The following is a 20,479-nucleotide window of genomic DNA, read 5'->3' as shown; positions in this document are numbered from 1 at the left end:
ATACTAAACTCCATTTCTCTCCTATCTCCTGCTTCTTCTCTTAGAAGAACCATAGGGCTGGGTTGACAGTTTCCCAGTCATCTATGCCCCTGGGCTACTTTTGGTTCTTTCTTTCCCTTTCAGTTCAGTTCTCTGAGAAGGAAAATGGTTACCTGCACAGACCCTCTCCAATATGGCAGCCGCTGGATTCTCCAGACCTGATCCTTTGCTTTGAAAGACTTCATAACTAAAAAAAGAATGTTGATTTCATTTATGGCTCATGATTAAAATCCTATTAATAGTAAATAAGTAAAACTTGACACAATATTGTGAGGTAAGTTTTTTATTTTAAAAAATCATCTATATTACAAGCTACTTAAGTCTCAATGACCTTTAATACATTTACATCTTTAAAAAGTGTCAGCTATGTTTAGCAACACTTGCTGACCTGACCTGCAGTGCCCTATAAAAATACAAAGATCAACGCTGTTGATCTTGAGATTAATTGCTTTGTTTCTGGAATTTTATTTCAGAGGAAGAACTGCAGGTGGTTCCATAAGGGAGACATGCAAGTACCTGCAATGAGACCACAAAGAGAATTTGTAATCATGGGTTAAAGATTAATTTCACAAAATTTATTCAGATAGCTTAAGCCATAGAAGAGCATGTGTAGCAAGTACTGGCACATTTAAACTACATTTTAGTCAGCTTACAATAACTTATAAATGGTCCCCTCCCTCTGCCACTAGCCCCCCCCCCCCCCCCACAAAAAAAGGAAAATCAAGCCCAGACCCTAGGCTCTACTGACCTGAAGTCAGCTTCCTCCTCTAGATAAAGCCCCCCATACTTTATCTCTAGCCCCTGAGACGTTGCCTCATACACCCTTTACTTAATTTCCCCGACTTTTGAAGTCTGACTGGAGTCACTAACCCTCCCCAACCTCTCTACTTCAGGAGCCAGTTTCTGTCTGAGTTCAGAGATCAACTACAGCTGGACTCTAGGCATTTCTAGTCATTTTGTCCCCTTCTGCAGTGACTGCTGTCACTAGGTCCCACCCTCTTCCCTATTTTCTTTCTCTCCACTCTGGAGCACAAGAGGGTACATTCTAAGGTTTATTGACAAAGGAAATGGATACATACAAATTCAGAAACACAGTAGAGTAAGGTAATTAGCAGCATAGATAATAAATTTATACCTTTTCTTAATTAGGTTACCCCAAATTTCCAGGTATTCTAGAGTAAAGCATTCCCTCAGGCTTATCCTATTCATCTGATTTCTCTCTGGCCCTGGTGGCCTCAGACTTTCCCTTCTGAACACACCTTCGCCAAATTGGGGATTGCCTACTTGAGCTGTCTAAACCAAGATCACTGGTTCATTCTTCCAATCCCAGGTTCATTCTCAGCCAATCAGGGAGCCTCTTGATGGTATAGCAAGCTCATGGTGCTTCACCCAGTCTGGTGCCATCACTCAACTAGGTAACTAACCACACCTCTCCCCACCAGGAGACAAACAAGGAATATAAAAACAGGTAAATAGAACAGAACCCATTCACCTCAAAATCAAAATTACAATTTAATCTGATATATGTCATCCCCAAATGCACACACACACACATAAAGATAACCCCATTTTATATACATATATGTAGCTTTAGAGTTAAGGGGATTCTCTCCAGTCAAATTGCCTTGGTTTAAAAAATTTAATATGTATGATACTGGCTGCAGAGAGACTACTACTTCTAACACTGATGCTGGTGTGACACACATTCAGCTTTTATTGAAAGTGATCCAAGACACAAGGAAGTTTTAGAAACTTACTTTGATGCCTTATACTTTTCCCTAATTGCTTGTTGAGGTCGATGGGGGATATCAAGGCATGTTCTGTGCAGCTCACTCAGGCAAGGCACTATTTCACTTAATGAATATCCAGTGAAGGCAGCCAGGGTTTCTGGCTAATTAAGGAGGAAGAAAAACAGGAGACAAACTTGCTTCATAATTTTAAAAACAGATAACTCTGATGACTATGATAGGTTGTGTTGAATGTCTTTGTGTATATAGTCCGTTTACAAGACTGACAAGATAGGAAAGAGGAAACTTTTCTAGAACTAAATTTTCTTGTATTTTCATACTTGACAAGAAAAGGCAAATCCATTCTACCAGTTTCTACTACTGCCTGTCTGGCTTGATGAAGGAGGCAAGTTTTCCGGAAGATGGGGCCCTTCACCAACATATCTGTTAGAGGGCTCTCTGCCAAAAGCAGAGCACTTTTAATAGTATCTAACTTGCAATGATATTTTTCAAAAAAGAGTGAAAGGAGTTATGTTCTGCCTGATTCTGACCAGGAATTTAAGCCAGAAATAAGTGGAAAAACATTTATGATGGCTAGGTACTTTAACTGAGTTCACATGACCTGGAAAAACCAGGTAACACCCCAGGGTATGAAAACCTCACAGAAATTTTTACAGAACCAGTATGTAAATGGAGAATGGGAAAAATATGCTATGGAGAAAGGAGAAAGTAAATTTGGCAAGCTATAGATTGGTTTGGCATTGATCACTGTTCTAGAACAGATTACTACAAGTGGCATAGAAAAATAGTGAATGCTTAATACATGCTTGATCCATCTGTGGGCCAGGCACTCATTAAAAGGAAGAAGCAATTGCTATGAACCAGCATAGATACACTGAAAGCAAAAGCGTTTCAAATTAACTTTATTTCTTCTCTTCCATTCTAGCCCTCTCCCTACCCCATCCTTATTTTGGCCATGATTGCCATGACAGAGCACACAAATGAGGCTCCAGATGTAGAGACTCTAAGAGCCCTACCACATACTTATACACATATATGCACATAAACACACACATATATACACTTGTACATGTGAGTACTGACATATGTGTGCATAGGCATAGCATGTGGATAAGCATGCATATACACATCTGTGTACATACATGAAGACCTAGAGAGTTTAAAGTGTCTCAGCTTGGGGTCCTCAGACTACCCTCATCATGGCTTCATGAATAGATTTCAGAAGGGGAGTGGGTGTGTGAACTTGAATGGGAAAAAAAGATTACATCTTTATTTTAATCACAAATCAGTTCCCTTTGTAATCTTATGTATTCTGTTTTGGACACTTGAAAACATTATTCTGAAAGGGATCCATAGACTTTCCCAGAGTGCCAAACGGGTTCATGAACCCCTGATCTAGAAACGTTATTTCTTACCCAGAAGTGCCGGTTCACAGTGTAGTTTGCGAGACAATAAGCAGCTGCAGCAATAAGTGAAGGAACATATTTCAAGAATGGGTCAGCTTCAAGGAGGCTTAATTCTGCAACATACTAAAGACAAATTCCCACCAAAACCATTAAATCTTACTTAATTGAACAAATATGCAATTGATTTCTCATTGTGACATTTATTTGGTTGGTACTAAGTTTTTAGTGTCACCCATCAGTGGCCCATGACTTCAAGCTAGGTCAGCCCAAGATGTACAGCCTCATCGTGGGGATAGTCAGCTCTGGGTTCACCCTCCTGAGAATCCTCTATGGCTTCCACCAACCTAACAATGGTAAAACTGATGGCCAGATGACAAACTGTGTGAGTCAGTATGAAGTCAAAATAGGTTATCACATGGATAAGGACACTGATATGGAAAACAACATTGACAAAAATCAAGCTATCATGGGCTACTTCAACCTAGAAGTAGTAGATTTGGGGGAAAAACAAACAAAAAACACAAGCAAAATCACAAGCAAAAACAAACAAAAATATTCTAGCTATAATAAGAAAACTCCCTAACCCACAGCCAGAAAACAAGTTTAATTATAACATAGCTATGGTTCACCTTCATAAAACATATGACCTCATTTAACGTGTTGGGGCAATGCAGGCTTTAGGTCTTTGCCACCTAAATCCTACATATTGTATAAGAGTAGATACACTTCCCTTAGCTTCCCTAGGAGAATGTAAGTTCCTTGAGGCCTCAGAAACACTTTTTTTCTTTGTTATCACCAATACTTTGTGCAGACCCTGGCCCATAGCAAATGCTTAATAATAATGCTCATCGTTGTGATTCCAATGCTAGAATCAGAAATCTAGTTCCTCTGATTCTGCTGATTTTAAACTACAAGGCAGGGGAAAAGGGAGGGAGACAGAATGACATTTACGTAGCACCTACTATATTCCAGGTACTGTGCTTAGTGCTTAAGGATTATTGGCTCATTTGATCTTTACAACAACCCTACAAGGTAGGTGTGATTATTAGCTGCATTTCATAGATGAAGAAACTGAGGCAGACAGAGGTTAAATGATTTGCCCGAGGTCACACTTGTAGTAAATGTCTGAGGCCAGATTGGAACTCAGCTTCCCAACTCCAGGTCCAGTGCTCTACCCACTCACCATCCAGCAATGGTTTATTATTGGAAACAGACTATAATAGGAGAAGTGATATTAGTCAAATGAAACTGAACTACACACAGCTACTTTCTCCTATCTAATAGCAAGTCTACTTGATATTTTAGTTTAGAGCTCCTTTATACCCCAAAAGTGAAGCTCCTCCAAGTACAGTGTCCCAAATCTTTAAGCAGTTTCAAGTTATTAAAGCTTAAAAGTGCATTAAGACTTTGGGGATGTCCTGTATATTATTTGTTTTAAGTATCACTAGCTTATAATAACACAGGGAAAGGGCCTCTATCTTTTCAGAAAAAAAAAAAACTTAAAAAAAGTTAACCATGACATTGTTGTTGTTCAGTTGTTTCAGTCATGTCCAACTCTTCATGACCCCATTTGGCAAAGGTTTTCTTGGCAAAGATACTGGAGTGGTTTGCTATTTCCTTCTTCAGCTCATTTCGCAGATGAGGAACTGAGGCAAACAGGTTAAATGACTTGCCCAGGGTCACACTGCTAGTGTCTGAAGTTAGATTTGCATTCAGGTCTTCTTGATTCCAGGCCCAATACTCTATCCAGTGTACCATCTTGCTGCCCATTTAACCATGCTAGAAAAGCCATTTAGAAAGTAAATTTAAACCCACAGTCAAACCCATGAAAAGGAAATGAGAAGCTCTGAGCAAAAATTTATATACGCCTGAAAAAAAATTGCCTCTGACCTCCTTGATTTTCAAAAGTTGCTTAGCATACCTTGGCCAGGTTCTCAGTTCTTAGACAGACTCCTTGCTTCTGTAAGTAATGAAGAAGAAACTGGTTGGTAGTGGGCACTGTCAGGTCAAAAGCCAGCACTTTCAGGAGCAGGTGCTCCATTCTTAAGAGCTGCCGTTTTGTGTAAGTGTCATCGGTTATGTAGACAAATTCATCAACCTCTGGTGGATAAATCTCCTCATATTTCCTAAGAAAAGCAAGGAGTTTCACAAAGATAACAAATATTTTAGAAATAAAATCTCCTGTTTTTACTTCCCTGCTCTACCCTTTCCATTCTCTACAAATCCTCACTATTTAGCAAGAGACTTTATTGATCAATCTCTAAGAGTCTATAAGCTCCTTCAGGTGGGAGCCATATTTATCTTATCACCTTCACTGTATAGCCTATCATCCAGTTCATAGCAGTCCCTTCAGCATTTGAGTTTCTTTATATTCTATCTTCTCACCCACTTGAATGACACAGGATAGAAGTGAGGACATTTTCATCCTAAGAATTTTACATTTTGAAGATATGCTTAGGCAGGCTGAGTAGCCCATTTTCCAACTCTTGAGGTTTTGTTCTCAAACCCTGGAAAAAATTTCAGTCTGACAACAGATAAAATTCCATTATGACTAATACCCTGAAATTCTCAAAAAAGTTTTGTTGTTGTAGAAAAAATTATGATTAATTCAATTCAATCTCAATTCAACTTAAAAAGTATCTAATAGGTAAATATATCGTCCCAAGTGCTAGGACTACAAAAATAAAAATGAAATAATTCTCGCTCTCAAGGAGCTTACATTCCTAAGGACCAGAAAGGTAGGCAATTTGATGACCAGATATTTTTGTAGTTAAACAGTAAAAATGATTTGAACACAGCAGGAGGAAGATTATATATGCATTTCTCTACCTAAATCCCTCATTCTATCTGACATAGGTCTCTGTAGTGTTGCTTTGGGGAATGTTTTTTCCAGACTTAGAATAAAAATGCAGCATATTCTTTAGCATTTTATAGTTTACAAAGCATTTTCTTCACAAAAATCTTAGAAGATAGTACAAACATATTCCTATTTTAAAAATGATTAAGGAAGGGTTCAGAGGTCTTAACCTCTTTCATGACTAGGTATAGGTCAAATTAAGAGCTGAACTGGCAATTCCACTTCAGGCCATGTTATAAATCCTATGCTCTTTATTCAATGCCATGCTGCTTCTCAAATTGACTAGCCTGCATATAAAATACTTATTTTGTAAATGGAAGTCAAAAGGTAAGACACAATCCTGCAAGAACTCAGCAACATCTTGCAACACTACTATTAGTGTTTGTCAGAAATAAGTAATTTTGTATTGACTTTTAAGGGCCCAGAGAAAGTCTTTGTTGAAAGTATTACCCATTAATCAAAACATTAAGCTGTTGTTGCTATGACCCATTCACTCGGACATTGTTAAACTGAATTCAGCATTAGCAAAATTATGTGTGCATTTTTTATTGTAGGCCAAGAGTAAGAAGCATATTAAGTCACTGTGCTATTAAATAACAAAAAGAAAAACTCTAAACCTAATTCCATAAAAGAGGAGCTTTTCCTGCAGAAGGTGAGAATATATCTTAATTACCAACTGACTTAATTGACATCTCTTCAACAAAAGAAGATAGGAATTTTCACATTTTAGGAGTGTCAGTATCACTTTAGTAAGAGAGATACTTACGAAGCCAACAGAATGGCTGCTGTTCCTACAAGCTGCAATTTCCCTCTGAGAACAGACATGCACGAAAGAAACCTGTCCAAGAAATTGACAGCCAGGTACAGAGTTTCAGCTCGAAGTTTGTATTCTTCCCCAACCTCTACCAGCCAGTCCACTAAAATGGTACGCATTCCTTCTGTGATATCAGGCTGCTTCCGCATGTAGTGGGCCTTTGGTCTGTATTTCATCTGTTTTTTGATAGAGTTTTGATATGAATTCAGTATGTGCTAGATGAGAGAAGGTATAAGACCACAACGAAGGAGCTGTGGGTTGTTTAATTTAGAACAAAAACAAAGAACCTGAAATGGGTTAAGAAAGCAAAAGATTAAGAATCAAGTTTGTTCTGTTACTATCACATCAAAAAAAAAAATCCTTACTGTTTTAAGTGTGAGAGAGAAGGTGCACATGGAATGGAGTTATCTGGACCACTCCTTCTCCATGATGTAATAGAATTTAAAATGAAGTAAGAAGAGACTGATCACATGGTTGTTTCCTACAGCATGTGTCAAGGTCTCTGATTTCATTAGTGTGGGAATTCCCTCCACCAACACAGAATGCATAATCTATAATTTAGGAGTAAAACCTCAAGAGTTGACTAAACTCAGAATTATTAAGTACTTGTCAATGTTCACACAACTAGTAATTATCAGCCATGAGATTCCAACCCAGGTATTCCTGCCTCCATGCCCAGGCATTATACTGTGTGTGAAGTGCTTTACTCAAGTTTCAGACTTCAAGCTATATAGCCCGAGGTCCAAGTGAACTCCTTGTCCCATCCACCATGTTCACAGATGTCATCATTCTGTAATGACTAACCAAACCAATGACTAACGCTAGGAAACTACTGGCAGCCATAGCCAACTACTGATAATTATGTCAACATCAAGGATCTGGGGTTGCTGAGAAAAAGAAAAGAAGTGCAACTCACTTCAGCTTCTCTAAGGTAATGATGAATTTCTTCAGCATATTCAGTCACATTTATTACATCTGTACCAATATCTAAATGATCCTCAAACTGTGATTGCAGAGATGTATCCACCAACATAGGAGAAACTGCACGGGTTCAAAATTTAGTCAGGTAAGTCATTGGCAAAATGGTAGCCTCTACCAATCCTCCCCAGTTAGAAGTCACAAGAGAGTCATTTCTTCTTCATACTTGATGTAACTAGATGGAGAATTTAAAATGTCAAAGATATCATTAAAACAGAGTACCATGAACTGGAGGCAAGGGAAATTACCTGCGCTAAAGTCCAACAAGAAATGGAGGTCTGATTTCAGGGTGTTGGAGTCCACTTCATACACATCTTCATATGAGATCTCTTCTCTAACAGCACAGCTACATCTATATGTCTCCCCATGGTCTGGTTCATCTACATAGATATCAAAGCCTTGTTTGGCTGGCACATGGACCATACAGTTAGAAATGAGTTTCTTTCCAGCTGGAGGGAAAACATTTTCCGATCCAGAGAAGCACCTGATGGTTGCAATTCCCTGAAACAAACAAAAGATTTATCTTCTTTTAAGGTAAGAAATAAACCAGTGCAAACTGCCTCAGTAGGGGACATCATAAAGATGGCACTTCTGAGTTTTGCCTTGTAAATTAAATGAGAGGAAGCAATGGTTGTTGCTAAAAGGCTGCCTCAAAACCTAGATAGCGTCAGTGACAAATATTTCTGGAAAGTTTCATTCAGAGAATGAAACTTTCCATACTTGCTTCTTATACAGTACAAAAACAAAGTGATGCCTAGGGATCTGGGTGTACAGAAGTTCACACTGTGTTCTCTGCTCCTAAAGCCAGGAAAATTGAGACTAAGAAAGAAGTAATAAAAGAAAAGAAGAAAAAAACCTGCTAGGTCTCTTCCCTACTTTGTTCTACACCCTTCTATAAGTGACTCCGGAGTAAAGTACTTCACAGAGTCAAACAAACCCCTTTCATGGGGAGATGGAGTGGGCAGGAGACAACACAGGAAAAATTTTCAGGAGACTCTGCAAATTAGTAGATAACAAAGCTTTCCTCAAGGATGATTCCATGTGTCATTTTCCTCATGGACACTATCCTATGTGGCTCTCTAACCTTAAGTGAGTAATCTAAAAATGATCTACACAGAATCCAGTAATGAAAGCAAAACAGTTTCCTTTATCTGTCACAATAATCCTTCCAAACAGACTAGTCTAAACTTTTCCTCAGGAATAGGAAAATACAGATATAGACGTTAAACAGTCACCATTCAGGGCCAAAACTTAGATACATGCTGGCCAGTTCCATCATCACCACAGCTTATCAGTCAGCATATCAATATTCTGTTTCACTGCATTGCTAGAAATCAGCTGGAAGAAGAATTTTAAAATTTAAGCTAAAGTTGACATTTTTCAATATAACAACCCTCATGTCAGTGGAATTGCTGAGTATTAGCAAACATGGTCTTTGACCAATTTTTATTTATTTAAGCACCACTGACTAAATCATGACAAAGATAAAGAAAATTCTATCAATAGCATATTGTAGTAAACAGAACACTGATCTTGAACTCAAAATGACCCAGTTCATACCTGGGCTCTAACGTTACCTCTCTAGCACTGGACATGTTTGTCCCAATGGAATCTAAGCTTCTTGAGAGCAAGATCTGATTAATTTTTGACTTTGTACTCCTAGTACCTTGCACAGTGCCTTGACCATATAGTATGTGCTTTTAAAATGTTGAACTACAAATATTTTAATACACAGAGTTTAGGCAGCTATTCTTTAATTCCTTTATCCAAAGGGGTGTAAAGCTATGAGCAAAAATTACTGGCCAAATTACTGGATACCTCTACTGTAGACTGACCAGACCACTAAGAGAGGTTGCAAAATAAGGTATAACTGTAATGTATAAAGAAATGTATGCCACCACACATAAGGCAATTGCTATACAAGCTATAAGACTTTAGCTACAACCAGTTCCATTCATTGTGTTTATCAAGCTGGCAAGGTGGTTTAAATTGGAAAGAATGGCAATCAAATTAGGATCTTTTGCTGTTTGTCCTTTACTAGAAGTGCCTCTGATTGAATAATGTGATTAAAGAAGATCTTTCCCATCCATTGTTGGGCCTGCCCATTGTGGGAAGCTTGATTAGGGGAATTGTTTTGTAGGAGGGTCATAAGTACCTTTTGCTTTTTCTATTGAGGCACTGGGTCAGAAGGTTATGCCTTCTGGCTCTAAAAAGTGTATAAATATTCTGAGTTAAAGTTTTACTTTAGGGCTTATATTTTGTATGAAGGTTTGTATGCCAGACAAGGTCTCTGGGAAGCCGCTTTAAGGAGCCACCCGGCTTTGAAAACCCAGATGTCAGTGCTTCCCTCTCTCATAAGTACAGTCAGACAGTTGGGGTTCAACTGTCTGTTGAATTCAGGCAGAGGAAGCCATGTCTGTTGACTTTTAGTTTCTCTGTATTTTCTTTGAAGTTCAGGGTGTTGACTCCCCTGAACTAGGTGAATGATATATGTGTTTGGTTAAAAGAATGATACATGTGCTTGATTAAAGTGGTTGTTAACCCCTCAAAAGTTGCCTTTCCTTTCATGAATGCAGATCTAAGAACCTGTGATAGCAGGCCCCCCTGTGCATGTTGGGGTGCTTACTGTTACAGGTATAGAAAGGGGAAAAACTCCCCACATTTATCTCCAAAAACTGGAAACAATTAAGAATAGCAAAAGAGAGGAAATTTAAATCACTCACAATAAATAATATTCAAGGAGAGAACTAACAAAAAGCTTCAGATGTCTACATACAAATGTATAAAGTATGAATACTAAGCAAGGAGGATCAAAAATGTTAACAGAAAAAGAGGTAAATTCTACTTCACAGGCTTCACTGAGATTTGGTAGAATTGGATTAATGGCTGGAACCAGTATGAAATGGTATCACTTCTTCAGAAGACACAGGCTAGATAAAAACAGTAGTGTGTTAAGACAAAAACTTATTTCAGGAATTCCAAAAACTAAGGAAAGGAAGGTACAGTGAAGGATTTTTGAGTGAGGATGAATGGGGCAGAAACAGAAATTCTAAGATAGGAGGCATGGTTACAACAATAGTTCCTATGAAAATGATCCAGGAGGTTTAGTGCATTGTAACCTCAATAAGTCAACAGTGTGATATGGCAGAAGAGAAAATAAAGCAACCTTAAAGTAAACTGAGAGGGATAATGCCCAGGATGAAGAAGGAACTATCCCTACTATACTTGACCCTCTAAGCATATCTGAAGTACTTGGCACAGCTGTGGGCATCATGTTTTAGAAGGATATTAATAAGCTAGAGGGCATCTAAGAGATGAACTCAAGAAGCCCAGCATTCATACTACATGAGGTTTAGTCAAAGAAGCATGATATTGAATCAACAAACATTTATGAAGTGCCTACTACATATCAAGCACCATAGTGGGCACTGAGGAAACAAAGACAAAAGCAGAACAGGACCTGACCTCAGGGAGCTTTCCTTCTAACAGGAAAAGACAACGTGCACATTTATAGGAATCTATAAAACAAATAAAAAGTAACATGGGATTGGGTGAGAAGACAGGAAAACTTTCATGTAGAAGGTAGATCCTGAGCTGAATCTTGGGGTGTGGGGGTGGGAACACAAGAGGAAGAGGAATTTTAAGAGATAGCGAAGGGAGAGCATTGCAGGCTTGGGGACTAGGCAAATTCAAAAACACAGAGATGAGCTACCGAATGTCTTTTATGCCATTCAGGGAGGAACAGCACACTAAGGCTAGTTTGGCTGGAGTGGAGAGGAGTAATAAGTAATGACTAGAAAGGTAGGATAAGGCTAGCTTGTGCACAGCTTTCAATGCCAAAGAAAAGTGTGTATTTGATCCTAGAGGTAATTGGGAACCTCTGGAATTCACTGAATACAAGGGTTACATGGTTAGCGCTTTAGGAAAATCACTAGAGAAGACTCAGAGAAACATGATACCTACCTTCAACATTCTGAAGGGCCAGCATGTAAAGGAATTAGCTTTTTAAAAATTTGTTTAGACTTTCAAGGAGCAAATGGATGCAAACTTCTATAGAGGGGTAGGGAGAGGAAACAGCAGTAGCTAGCATTTATATAGGGCTTTAAGGTTTGCAAAATATTTTACAAATAACTCATTTGAGCCTCACAATAATGCTAAGAGATATGTATTATTATCCAATTTTCCATATAGGGTAATTGAGGCAGATCTTGGTTAAATGACTTTACTAGTGTCACACAGCTACTAAATGTCTCAAGTCACATTTTAACTCAGGTTTTCCTGACTCCATGTCCAATTCTCTATCTACTTGCACCACCTAGTTGCTTTAAGCTTGATGGCAATAAAATGCAATCTTAGCAAGCCTGTCTACTTTCCAAAGACAAGCCTGGCAAAGGACAAAGAAACTCACGACTACGAGGCTGGATATGGTAACACATGACATAAAGAAATGCACAAAAAGTCTCATGAGGCCCCTTTCCATTTCTGCAGCAAAGAGTAATGGAATGGCAGAAAAGGGGACAGAGTGCTAAGCATCACAGCTTTTAGACTGGCCATAACCATTAACTTAGATGTTAATGTATTCAATATGTGATTCTCCAGGAGCCAATTATATTAATCTTGTTGTCTTTATAAACAAACCCTGAAGGCACAAGGGATGATGCAGCTAAAATGGAAAGACAACTCAAAGGTTCTTCTCATAAACAAAAATAGAAAATATTGGCAGAGGTGGATTTGCAGACATCTGAGGCTAGAAACATTAGTTGGAAAAGGAGTATGGTAAGAAAGAGGTCAAAGAATTATTAAATTACATAGAAGCCTCACATCTCTATATAAATATATTTTCAAAAAAAAAGAACTGGAAGATGCTAGTTAAGGGAATCATCAGATAAAAAATTAATTTTAAATGAGAAGGAACTTATCAATTACATGATAAGCTAAAACAAAAATGAGGAAAAGATATATTACACAATTGAAATCCACTCAAACTTGACCTACTTAAACTAATTGTTGAAGTGAAAAAAATCAAAACGAGTAGAGAAAAAGATATTGGTGTCAATATTTCCATTTCATATATATTTAATCTGTATGAACTAACTGCCATAATAAACAGTCAAAAGTCCACCTTATTCAACAAACACTTGATCTACTTACCAAGAAGAAAGATGCTACAGCTAATGAAAAAACTAGTTTAGAATATAAACCTTGTTTATAAAATCTTACCAAAAATGTGCAATATTGCCTCACAACAAAAGACAAGTGGAGGGGTAAAATTTTAAATTAAGTTTGACGAGAAACTCAATTAAATATAATATCATGCTATCCCCCCAAAAAAACTAAGGATGAAACCAGAAGAGAGACAGACAAAAAGCAGAAAAGATCTGTAAAGTTGTTTTGTTTTGTTTTTTTAATAATTCTACCACCAAAGACAGTGAAGCCCCTACATTTAGATTCTAACATTACAATCCTGGATGTACTTTGAGGAAATGGAAAAAAACATTGAAAAAAATAAAGATGAGAAAAGCAGATGGATTACACTAAGTAGATTAGATCATACAGGTTGATGTTGGAGATGATACTGTTTTAAGATAGTTAAGAAATCCAAGCTTTCTCAAGAAGATTCCAGAAGCATGAGGAAAAACAACCTCATTACCATCCCCATAAACAGTAATAGCATGTTATTAGCTATTAGCCCATATGCCCATCTAGATAAAGTTTTTAACAGGAATAATGTACATATGTATCAAGGGCATCATTGAAGATATTAGGAACAGGTAGAGTTCACATGATAGTCAACAGAAGTACATCTTTTTATTCTCACACAATTGACTAGAAGAAAGTTTACAAATCCCCATTAGTGTCTTAACTATTAAAAAGACTTCTCTCCAATAAGGTGTCTCCCATGCAAGGAAAAAATCATACAAAATTTCTTGAAAGGTATAACAAATAACTTCGATCAAAAGTGAAGCACAAAACAGGGAAGCCTCCTCAGTATCAACTTTGAAGAATTCCCAAGAAATGGTGAAGCTCTCCAAATGCTCCTGTTTATAGACAACATTTTATTATGTGTATCAAGACCTAGAATACTGCAGAATCTCCTGAATGAGACCTGTAACTACTTAAATGTTTGATCTAACTATCCACACAGGAAAAAAAAACAAGTGGATGAAGAATGTCTCTCATCCATTTAAATGGATGACTATCATCTATAACACTCATCTAAAATTAAGTATATCTTAGATAGTACAAATGGACCATTAATTAGGCCCAGAATTAAGCAGAAAGGACAAGGAACACTGGGTTAGCTTTGGGAAATGACAAGTTTTTTTTTTTTTAATGACTCCAAAGCTTCTTCCTGATAAAGGAACCATCTTTTTAATAACAATGTTCTAGTGATGTATATGCCTTTGTGTGATTGTTCACTACCAAGGTTTCTAATGAATGGAAGGAAGAAAGATTACCAAAAGGCTATAGAGAACCATACAATAAATGGAAGTAGGATGCTATACAACACAAATAATTATTCAAGAAAAGCAGTATAAGGAAGGTCATCAAAAAAACCTAATAAACAAAAATATTAAGATGGGGTAATCAAATGGCAAGAGTGAGGGATCAAATAGATGGTCTATCTGCTGCTTTGGTATTCCCATGATAGTGAATGAAAGCCCTCCTAGATTCTCAGCACTTTGGGTGAACCCCTTGTGATAAACTTATAAAAGGATATAGATATGAGCTCAACTCTGAATGGAAGCATGCTTATGTTTGGGACAAGCACATATGGGTGGCTATCCGCAATGGAGGAAAATACCCATAATGACAATAATGATCCACAAAGAGTAAAAGGGAGGGGAACTCCTAAAAATTAAAGCTACCTAAGAAGTGGAATCCACTGTACCTCAGAACTTGTGTATTTTCCTTCAGTGGAGGTTCTCAAGCAAAATCTAGACAACCACATCAGATATGTTGTAGTTCACATCACATCTCAAGAACTTCCAAGCCAAGAGATCCCGACATAATTCATACCAGAAGATTCATTCACAGAGAAAATATGTCAAAAAGTGAAAATGATATGGGGATGCAAAGTCAAGATGGCAGAGTAAAACCAGGGACTCACCTGAGTTCTCTCCGAAACCCCTCCAAACACCTTTAAAAAATGACTCTAAACAAATTCTAGAGCAGGAGAATCCACATAAAGATGGAATGAAACAAAGTTCCAGCCCAAGAAAACTTGAAAGATGAGCAGGAAAGGTCTGTTGTACCAGAGTGAGAGAGGAGTACAATCCAGCACAGACTGAGCCAGTGCAGATCTGAACTGACCCCAACAAACCCACAGCAGACCTCAAGGTGACTGAATCACTGGCAGCAGTGGTGGTTCCCAGACCTCTTAGCCCACAGATGCCAAAGACAACTTAGAAAGTGAGCAGAAAAGGTCTGTTGCACCTGGGTGAGAGTGGAGCACAGTCCAGCATAGGCCATGCCAGCACATCGCTGGCCCCAGTAAACTAGGAGCAGGTCTTAGGAGCCACTGAATCAGCAGCAGCTGCTTCTGGAGCTCTCAACCCACAGATAGTAGTGGGGTTGAGTACTGGACAGAAGGAGATTACAGCCTTCTTCTCGCTAGCAGTGAAGCAGGTCTCTGTTGCTTTGCCCATTCTCAGATACAGATTGCAGTCCTGGGTAGCCCTCCCAGGGTATAGAGAAGCACTACACATAGCAGAGCTTGCAGCCACCATGGAGGGGGTACCCTCCTCACAGTTCCAATGCAGAAAAAAGTACTTGTGGTCACTCAAAGACCAGAGCACAGGCCTGGAGAACAGTAAATACTTCTCCTTAGATCATACCACCTTGGAAGATACCTAAAAGTATCTTTGAAAACAGTTGTACAAAACCCCTGAGGCTTGGGACAGTGTGCCCTCCACCTTTGGAAGCAGAGCCCTATGTTAAGAAAGAGTTAAAAGGTCAACTAATAGGCAGGGAAAATGAGATGACAATAAAAAAATAAACTATTGAAAGTTATTATGTACACATTATGAAATATTTGGGAATCTACCTGCTGACACAAATGTAGGAACCATATGAACACAATTACAAAGCACTTTTCATGTAAATAAAGTCAGATGTACATAACTAGAAACATATCAGTTGCTCATGGATAGGCTGAGATAATATACTAAAAATTCCAATTCTACCTGAATTAATTTACTTATTCAGTGCCATACCAAACTCCCAAAAGATTATTCTATGGTGCTCAACAAAAAATATCAAAATTCATCTGGAAGAACAAAAGATTTAGAAAATCAAGGGAATTAATGTGAAGAAATGCTAGGGAAGGTGGCCTAGCCATATCAGATCTTAAATAGTAATATAAAGCAACAATCATCAAAACTATTTGGTACTGGCTAAGAAATAGAGGGGTAGATCAGTAGAATAGGGTAGGTACACAAGACACAGTAGTCAATGATTATAGCAATCTACTGTCTGATAAACCCAAAGATCCCAGCTTCTGGGATAACAGCTCACTATTTGACAAAAACTGCTGGGAAGGCCGACATGGAGGAGTGAGAGAAAGTACTCACCTACACTCCAAGACAAACTCCTTCAGTTACCTCTAAAAAGAGAATCTGAACAAATTTTAGGGTGGCAGAATAATAGGAATCAGAGTGTGGTAAATTTCCAACCCAGGACAAACTGGAAGGTTGATGGAAAGGATCTATTGCAAGGGGTCAAAGAAGCACACAGCACAAAGGCTGTACCAGTGTAGACCCCATCATAGCAAAGCTGAACAGGAAGCCCCAGGTGGTCTGAAGCAGCAGCAGCACTGCAGAATCACAAACATGTGAGCCCAGGACAGGAACTCAGTGGAAGTGAGCAAGGGAGAACCACAGAACCCCAGGTAATTGCAGCAGCTGCTCCTGAGACTATCAGCACACACATTAAATGTCTGTAAGTCATCTATTTGAACTTCCAGGAGCCAAGATGGTGGAGTGATCAGTAAATGCCATCTCCCTTCCCTTGTTGATCTAGCAAAACGAAGAGAATATTTCCCCAGGAAAAATCCTGGAATAGTGCCATCAGCCAAAGGGGTAAACAGTCTCTTTGCCCTTGAGGCTAGGAAAATCACAAAGTGAGGGGTGTTGGGGGGAGGGGGAATTCCTCTTGCTGTGACTGAAGGGGACTAATGAAGGACTGGAGGTGTCCAAGACAGCCCCTACCTCAGTGAACTGGATGGAGATCTTGGGCCCCGGGGGGGTAGAACCCACAGTCACCAACATCAGGACCCTAGGCATGCCTCAGCACAGCCAGGGGAATTGGGAAGACACTAGTGTAGATGGGGTTAACCAACCACTGAGCTTGCCTATGCTCTAGCTCGGCAGAGGAGACCTCCTGTGGCCAGACCACTCCTCCCACATGCTTAAGGCAGCTCACTCCAGGGTAACTTCAGGGAAACTCAGAAAGACTTCACCTGGTGTCTGCTGTGGCACACCAGCCACCTCAGCATCAGGTAAATTGCAGTATTTTAGCTTCTAGCTGAAAGAACCAGAGGCCATAATAGACAAAGCCTCAAGTTCTAAGCACAAGAACTGTGGGATAGAGCTCCCTGTGCTTCAGAAGCAGAGATATACTTTAAAAGCCAGGAAAAGGGTGATTATTATGAGTAAGAAGCAAACCAGAAAAGACCATAGAATCTTTCTGCGGGGACAAGGACCAAAATACAAATACCAAAGAGGTCAGCATTGAGACTGTACTCCCATCTGAAACTTCAGAAGGGAATACAAACTGGTATGAAGCCCAAAGAGCATTCCTGGAAGAGCTCAAGAAGAATTTAAAAAGCCAAATTAGGAAAATAGCAAAAAAACTGGCCAATGATTTTAAAAATACGAAAAAAAAATTCACTGAAGAGAACAGCTCTTTAAAAAGAAAAATCGGACAAATGGAAAAGAAAGTGGAAAACCTAACTGGAGAAAATAACTCCTTAAAAGGAAGAGTTGGGCACAAGGAAAAGGAGATGCAAAAGTTAAATGAAGGAAACAATCTATCAAAAATTAGAATTGGGAAAGTAGAAACTAATGACACTGTGAGACATCAAGAATCAGTCAAACAGAATCTAAAGAATAAAAAAATTGGAGAAAATGTAAAACATTTCATAGGAAAAAGAACTGACCTGAGAAACACATCCAAGAGAGAAAATCTAAGAATTAGTCTATCAGAAAGCCTTGATGAAAAAAGAGCCTGGACAATATCTTCCAAGAAATCATTAAGGAAAACTGCCCTAGATACAGAGGGCAAAATAGGCATTGAAAGAATCCCCTGTTCACCTCCTGAAAGGGATGCCAAACTGAGAACACCAAGGAATATCATTGCCAAATTCCAGAATTAACAAGTGAAGGAGAAAATACTTCAGGAAGCCGGAAAGAAACAATTCAAATATAGAGGTGTTACAGTCAGGATCACACAGGACCTTGCAGTTTCTACATTAAAAGATCAGAGCAATAAGAATATTATATTCCATACAGCAAAGAGCTGGGATGATAAGCAAGGATCAATTACTCAGCAAAATTGAGAATAATATTTCAGGCAAGGAGATGCACATTCAATGAAATAAGGGATTTCTAGACTTTTCTAATGAAAAGGCCAGAGACCAATAGAAAATTCGACTTTCAAACACAAGTCTCAAGAGAGGCATAAAAAGGGAAAAAGGGGGAAAAAAACCTTGTTATTCAATATGAGCAAACTGTTCACATTCCTATAAGGGAAAATAATAATTGTTAATCCTGAAAATTGTACATTTATTATGATATTTAAAAGGGATATACATACATAGAGGGAGTGGATATAAATTAAATGATGTGACAACAAAAAATGTGATTTAAGGGTGCAAGAGGATTGTAATGGGAGATGTGAAAAGAAGGGGGCAGAAAAAGATAAATAACATCACAGGAAGAGACACAAAAATATATTACAGTAGAGAGAAAGAGGGGAGGGAGATGAGCATCTTTTGAGATTTACTGTCATATGATTTGGTTCAAGGAGGGAACAAACTCAGGTAAGTAAGTAAAGACATCTAACTAGCTCTATAGGCAGTAGGAGGGGAAAGGGGAAAGAAAAGGGAGGGGAATTTAAAGGGAGGGAAGAAGTAGTAAGGGGAAAGGGGAGTAAAAGGGAGGGGGGGTTAAAAGAAGGAAGGGAAGACTGAGGGAGGCAGTGGTCAAATATTAAACCTCTTATTGTGGAGGGAGAGGGAGAAGAGAAAGCTAAAATCATAAATGTGGGGGAAAGCGGATGGAGGGAAAGATACAGATAGTGATTATAACTGTGAATGTGAATGGGATGAATTCTCCCATAAAACAGAGGTGGATAGTAGAATGGATTAAAAACCATAATCCAACAATATGTTGTTTACAAGAAACACATTTGAAATAAGGGGGATACGCACAGGGTAAAGGTAAAAGGTTGGAACAGAATATATTGTTCTTCAGCTAATGTAAAAATAGCAGGGGTAGCAAGTCTAATCTCAGACAAAGCAAAAGCAGAAATAGATCTAATCAAAAGAGATAAGGAAGGAAACTATATCCTGCTAAAAGGCATCATAGATAACAATGCAATATCATTACTAAATATATATAGTCCAAGTGGTATAGCATCCAGATTCTTAGAGAAGAAGTTAAGAGAGTTACAGGAAGAAATAGACAGCAGAACTATACTAGTGGGGGACAACTTACCCCTCTCTCAACTTGATCAATCTAACCTCAAAATAAACAAGAAAGAAGATAATGAGGTGAATAAAACTATGGATAATGTAGATATGATAGATCTCTGGAGAAAACTGAATGGGGATAGAAAGCAATAAACCTTTTACTCAGTGGTACAAGGCACATATACAAAAATTGACCATATTCTAGGACATAAAAACATCACAATCCAGTGCAGAAAGGCAGAGATAGTCAATGAATCCTTCTCAGATCAAAACGCAATAAAAATTATATGTAATAAGAGGTCATGGAAATATAGACCAAAAATGAATTGGAAACTAAATAATCTAATCCTAAAGAATGAGTGGGTTAAACAACAAATCATAGAAACAATCAATAACTTCTTTCAAGAGAATGATAATAATGAGACAATCTACCAAAACTTATGGGATACTGCAAAAGCAGTTCTTAGGGGAAGTTTTATATCATTGAACATCTACATGAATAAAATGGAGAAAGAGGAGATCAATGAATTGGGCATACAGCTGAAAAGCAAGAACAAAAACAAAGTGAAAATCCCCAAGTGAATACCAAATTAGAAATACTGAAAACCAAAGGAGAGATTAACAAAATTGAAACTAAGAAAACTATTGAAGTAATAAATAAAACTAAGAGTGGTTTTATGAAAAAAACAATAAAAGTGATAACCTTTTGGTCAACTTGATTTAAAAAAATAAAGAAGAAAATCAAATTACCAATATCAGCAATGAAAAGGGTGAATTCACCTCCAGGAGGAGGAAATTACAACAATAATTAGAAATTTCTTTGCCCAATTGTACGCTCATAAATTTGACAATAAAAATGAGCTGGATGAATATTTTAAAAGCATATAAATTGCCCAGATTAACAGAAAAGGAAGTTGCATACTTAAATAACCCCATCTCAGAAAA

General features: G+C 38.2%; 1 protein-coding gene across 4 annotated transcripts in view; it reads right to left on the bottom strand.

Moving 5' to 3' along the window:
- Positions 1-306: 306 nt before the first annotated feature.
- Positions 307-20,479, bottom strand: part of CCNA1 (cyclin A1) — a 40,966-nt gene continuing 20,793 nt past the window's right edge. For all 4 annotated transcript variants that reach the window (XM_072610342.1, XM_072610344.1, XM_072610343.1 and 1 more), the window contains exons 3-9: positions 8,091-8,343; positions 7,781-7,905; positions 6,817-7,040; positions 5,115-5,319; positions 3,203-3,316; positions 1,797-1,930; positions 307-555 (exon numbers count right to left, since the gene is read on the bottom strand). In XM_072610342.1, the coding sequence (XP_072466443.1) occupies positions 504-555; positions 1,797-1,930; positions 3,203-3,316; positions 5,115-5,319; positions 6,817-7,040; positions 7,781-7,905; positions 8,091-8,343 (1,107 nt within the window). In that variant the 3' untranslated portion in view covers positions 307-503. The remainder of the gene's footprint in view (positions 556-1,796; positions 1,931-3,202; positions 3,317-5,114; positions 5,320-6,816; positions 7,041-7,780; positions 7,906-8,090; positions 8,344-20,479) is intronic.

The sequence above is a fragment of the Notamacropus eugenii genome, chromosome 5 (assembly GCF_028372415.1).
Source record: "Notamacropus eugenii isolate mMacEug1 chromosome 5, mMacEug1.pri_v2, whole genome shotgun sequence".
NCBI lineage: Eukaryota > Metazoa > Chordata > Mammalia > Diprotodontia > Macropodidae > Notamacropus > Notamacropus eugenii.
This window is presented reverse-complemented; position numbering and strand designations above follow the sequence as displayed.